The sequence below is a fragment of the Triticum urartu genome, unplaced genomic scaffold, assembly GCF_003073215.2.
Source record: "Triticum urartu cultivar G1812 unplaced genomic scaffold, Tu2.1 TuUngrouped_contig_1645, whole genome shotgun sequence".
NCBI lineage: Eukaryota > Viridiplantae > Streptophyta > Magnoliopsida > Poales > Poaceae > Triticum > Triticum urartu.
This window is the reverse complement of record NW_024112093.1, coordinates 47,620-53,175: the sequence shown is the minus strand read 5'-3', so window position 1 is coordinate 53,175 and position 5,556 is coordinate 47,620. Positions and strand designations below refer to the sequence as shown.

Below are 5,556 nucleotides of genomic sequence, written 5' to 3'. Positions count from 1 at the left end.
GTTCGCTTCTGGGAGAGCTCCAGCGCTCATTTTGTTGTGCGACGGGTGTGTACATGTCTGTATGCATGATTTTGTTGCAGTTCGAGCATTGCGTTCATGCGGTTTTGTGGTGGTGCGCTTGAAGTGCAGTGCGTGCTCGGTGGAAGTGCTTTGTCGTTCACTCTAGAAAAATGTTGGTGCAGTACATTTGACTTGTCTCAGCAGTCAGGACGCATTCATAAAAAAATTAGAATAAAAAACGAAAAAATATATTGCAGCTCACTAATCTAAACCATGCAAACTTCAAAAGGCGTTTTGGAAAAAATGTCCGTACACTAGCTTCGGTAATTCAGTTCGGACATATTTATAAAAATAGTAGTTTGAAAATGACAAAAAAAAGCCACGCAGCCCACTCCGATTTCTGTTGTGCTTTACTTTATCTTTGATGTGCACTGCACTCATCCCGCAAGGTGTTTCATGTTTCATAAAAAGTTAGAAAAATGCCGAAAGGAATGATGAAGTTCACTTGCCCGTCTAATGCAGTGCAGTTTTTCATCTGAAGCAGTACTGTCGGCCGTCTAATGTTGATCATCACGTAAATACAGAAAAATATTACGGAAATAACAACAAAAAGTAATGCGGTTCACTTCTTGATAGTGTTGTGGTTCATTTACACCCGATGTGAAGTGCACTCTACATTCTCGTCCTTGAAAAAATTACGTTTGAATAAAAGAAACAATTCAGTTCTCTTACCAGTCTGATGCAGTGCGGTTTTCAGTCGGATGCAGTAAATATGATGATTTAGGTGTCGCGAAAAACAGAGTGTCCGCATTTCGGTAAATTTGAAATTCCTCTTAAACCGTAAAGAATTACAGAGAGTGTTCTACATGAAAAAGTTGCGTCTCGTCGATATCTTTCCAACAGCGTATGATTTGAATTATTCTGACCAGCCGTTCGTAAAAATTTCGCGAAAAAACAGCCGCTGCCTCTCGAAGTCAGTCGCACAATTTTCAAAATTAACTAAAATCCGTAAGGAATCTCAAAACCATTTCAACATATGAAAGTTGCGCCTTGTCCGTAACTTTCCAACGGCGTATCATATATCTTGTTTCGACAAACGGTTAGAAAACTGGAGCAAAAACAGTACCGAAAATTTCAAAAAATTTGAAAAACAGAGTTCCGCGATTTAGTAAATTTGAAACTGCTCTTAAACCGTAATGAATTAGAGAAAGATTTATATATGAAAAAGATGCGCCTCGACGATATCTATCCAACGGCGTATCATTTGCTTCATTCCAACAAGCGGTTTAGAAAAAAAACACAAAAAAAACGCTCGCTGCCACTCGTCATCCGCCGCATTATTTTCAAAACTGCTCTTAAACCGTGTGGAATCTCGAAAAGTGTTCAACATGTCGAAGTTGCGCCTAATCCATAGCTTTTCAATGGTATATTACACGCCTCATTGCGATAAACGGTTAAAAATTAGAGCAAAAACAGTACCGAAAAAATAACGCGTGCAGTTTTTTCCGACGAGAAGTTCACTAATCTCTATTGCAGTGCTCGTCTTTAAAATGATGCAGTGCGCTTCTGTTGAGCGTGCAGTGCCGAAGTGGTGTGCAGAATAGTTATTCTGCTAATATTAGCAGAATAGACCGTCTATATAAATGATTGTGTACTCCTGGGAGTACGTACTCCCGCTCCTCATATACCACATAGATGAATCTTTTATATTTTTTTATTATTTTTAATATATTCATTAGTAATTATTAGATACCCCAAAATGAGTTTCATGAAAAAATTCATGTGAGTCTATGTATTTTTAAATATTTACGTATATACTGATGTGTTTGTACGTGAAAAGGTATATTTCAAAAAATACGTTGCAGATGATATTTTTTCAACTAAAATCATATTGGGGTATTTTAGAATATTTAATGAAGTATATTGAGAATAATAAAGAGATACAATTAATGCGTATATGAGGTATATTGAGGATGGGAGTACATACTACCAAGAGTACAGAAAAGGAGTCATATATTTGATTCATTGATTTCCTTTCATTTCCGCTCATATTGTAGTATATGATTCATGCAGGAGATAGAAAAAGGATCGTGCTGCATTGATTTTTTTCTCATTGTTATCGCATATTTGCGTCCCACTGCATGCGTATTAAAGATGTTGTATGCTTTAATAGTACTGCTTTTATCACACAAAGTAAAGCTGTTGTATGCTCTTGCATGCGCTAGATATCCATGGGATTAACTTTTGCAGCATTAAAGTTGCATCACATTGATCATTCATACTATATAAATGAAGACCATCGGGTACTGGCTGGACAGAACCTCCATCGCCATCTTCTTCCTCGGTCGTGTAGGTGTGCCTAGCTTCAGCAATGGCATTCTTGACAAATCTCATACTACTGCCACTTCTCTTGCTCGCCAACTTCTCTCCTACACCTTCACTGTGCTATGTTAGTCCATATGCTGCAAGGGTACATCAGAGTGCTACACAAACATCTGCTTACCACACTTACATTGTGCTCGTTGAGCCACCTCCCCCAGGTGTCGACGAAGAGGGGCATCGTCGGTGGTACGAAACTTTCTTGCCGAGCTCACACATCGGTGAATCTGGGGAGCCACGTCTCCTCCACTCCTACACCGAGGTGTTTAGTGGCTTCACGGCGAAGCTCACGGAGGCTGAGCTCGATGTGGTCGCCAAGAATCCCAGGTTTGTGCGCGCGTTCCCAGACCAAACGCTGCAACTCATGACCACACACACACCGGAGTTTCTCGGACTGAAGAATGGCACCGGATTTTGGAGCGATGCAGGCTACGGGAAGGGAGTGATTGTCGGTCTACTCGACACCGGGATCTATGCATCACACCCTTCGTTCGACGATCATGGTGTCCCACCACCCCCGATGAAGTGGAAGGGCTCATGCAAGGCGGTCAGGTGCAACAACAAGCTCATCGGTGCCAAATCAGTTGTTGGAGATGATGGCTCGTACGATTACGACGGGCATGGAACACACACCTCATCCATTGCCACCGGGAACTTCGTCACCGGTGCGTCAGACCATGGAGTGGGCACGGGCACTGCTTCTGGAATTGCTCCAGGTGCCCACATCGCCATGTACAAGGTGTGCACCAATAGGGGCTGCAAAGTATCCATCATAATGGCCGGCATGGACGCGGCCATCAAGGATGGGGTGGACGTGCTCTCGCTGTCTCTCGGTAGCCGAACCACTGTCAGCTTCATAAATGACCCCATCGCCATCGGTGCATTCAGCGCAATATCCAAGGGCATCATTGTGGTGTGTGCGGCTGGCAACAGAGGTCCCACTCCACGATCGATCACAAACGATGCGCCGTGGTTGCTCACGGTTGCTGCCGGCTCGGTGGACCGGAGATTCGACGCTGGCGTGCATCTCGGCAACGGCAAGCGCATCGACGGGGAAGCACTTACCAAGGTGACAAAGCCAACCTCAAACCCGTACCCTCTCCTCTACTCCGAGGAACATCGTTTCTGCCAGAATGAGGATCACGGTTTCGTTGCTGGGAAAGTAATTGTTTGCCAGGCCACGACACCAGCGAATCAGTATTCTGACATTGCGAGGCTAATGGCTGCCGGTGCGGCTGGCGTGGTGCTTTTCAATAATCAAGCCGCCGGCTACACCATTGCTCTTCATGACTACAAGGCGGGGGTGGTGCAGGTGACCTCTGCCGATGGCATCACCATTGCAGCTTACGCGAAGTCAGCAACGAACGGTGCCGTGGCAACTTTCACATACAACAACACAGTGTTGGGTGTTCGTCCGAGCCCGGTCGTTGCGTCATTCTCTTCCAGGGGTCCAAGCTATATCGCCCCCGGCGTGCTCAAGCCAGACATTCTTGCGCCCGGGCTCAACATCCTTGCGGCATGGCCAGGACCTTCTTTCAAAATCATATCAGGTACGTCCATGGCAACGCCACATGTCAGCGGTGTTGCGGCTCTTATCAAAAGCTTGCATCCTGACTGGTCACCGGCTGCCATCAAGTCGGCCATCTTGACAACCTCGGACGTTGTCAACAACATCGGCGACTCGATCTTGAACGAGAGGCATGGTAAAGCCAGTGCCTACGATAGAGGTGCCGGCCATGTGAACCCCGCGAGAGCCGCCGACCCTGGTCTGGTGTACGACCTCGGCGCGACTGACTATGCAGGCTACATCTGCTGGCTCTTCGGCGACGAAGGCTTGCGGACCATTGTACGCAACTCGAGCTTGACATGCGTGAAGCTGCCCAAGGTCAAGGACGTTCAGCTCAACTACCCTACTCTAACTGTGCCGTTAGCATCAACGCCTTTCACCGTGACCCGGGCAGTGACGAACGTCGGGCCGGCACATTCTACTTACGCCGTCAAGGTAGACTCACCAAGCTCTATGAAAGTGTGTGTCTCCCCAAAGACACTAGTGTTCTCCAAGGCTGGAGAAAAGAAGACGTTCAGCGTGACAGTGATCTGCCAAGGCGTGGGTGCATCGGAAACCTTTGTGGAGGGAAGCTTGAGCTGGGTGTCGAAGAAGCATGTTGTGCGTAGTCCCATTGTCGCCGTCCGTGGAGCAGGAGATCATGCTCCCGCTCCATCACCATGAACGATGTCCATGCCCTGAGATTTCAGGCTTAGTGTTTTTTTGTGTCAGATCAAACATGGCAATGGAATAAGATTTGTGTGATTGTGTCGTCTCAGTTTGTTTTTCTAATAAAAGTTTTACTAAGAACTTCAGAATCTTGTGACATTCTGTTGTTGTTTAACCCTTATAACCTCTTGTCGGATAAGGAACAGTACAAACAAGTGAAATATAGGCTCAGTTGTGTGTGTAGAGCACGGACAATCTGTAGTTAAACTCTCAAGACTGCTGAGGCACAACAATCACCCTGTAGGCTCTTGAATTTTCAAACCGAACCGAAAACTTCCTATTTGACACCTTTCCGACTTTCAGCTTTGATTAAAGTCAAGTTTCTACCGATTTACTGAACTTGTGCTTCAACCCAAACATTTAACAGGGAGAAAGATGGGCTAATGCGGCAAATTTTTCTCAAGTGGCTTGTCACATCCCAAAATGACACGCTGATTTGGATCCATGTCAGCAAAACCAGTATTCGGACTGCTTGAATGTTTGAGCGGATAGAATGGACTAAAGCTATTAGCCGTTCTGGTCTTGTATGTTGGACACAAATAGGGTTCAGGACAACTCCTGCATAGTGGTTAGATACCACTCATCAAAGAAAGAGGAGCTGATTGAATCCTAAAGATTTCACAGTAGCTGGTTTGAATTGACTAAAGGGCCTTCAATGTAGATGACACCTCTACATTGCTGAACCACACACAACAGGACTGCATAAATATATGTGTTAAGAAGACAGCAAGTAGTAGAAACTGAACATCCATCCACTAATAAGGCCAGTAAAATGCCACTCGATCATCAGTACTAATACACTAATAGATCATTAAGTCTTTAGCACAGTCACACCAAGAAAAGGTGCTGAAAATAGCCGTTTCAATTTGGTGATCAGTTCGACCTCACCTGATCTCATTTCT

At 45.2% G+C, this 5,556-nt stretch overlaps 1 protein-coding gene across 1 annotated transcript; it reads left to right on the top strand.

Annotated features, from left to right (window-relative positions):
* Nucleotides 1-2,335: 2,335 nt before the first annotated feature.
* On the top strand, nucleotides 2,336-4,683 carry LOC125526746 (subtilisin-like protease 4). Its single transcript, XM_048691384.1, has one exon. It carries the CDS (start codon nucleotides 2,372-2,374, stop codon nucleotides 4,607-4,609), a length of 2,238 nt encoding a protein of 745 aa, XP_048547341.1. The 5' UTR covers nucleotides 2,336-2,371; the 3' UTR covers nucleotides 4,610-4,683.
* The last annotated feature ends 873 nt before the right edge of the window (nucleotides 4,684-5,556 follow it).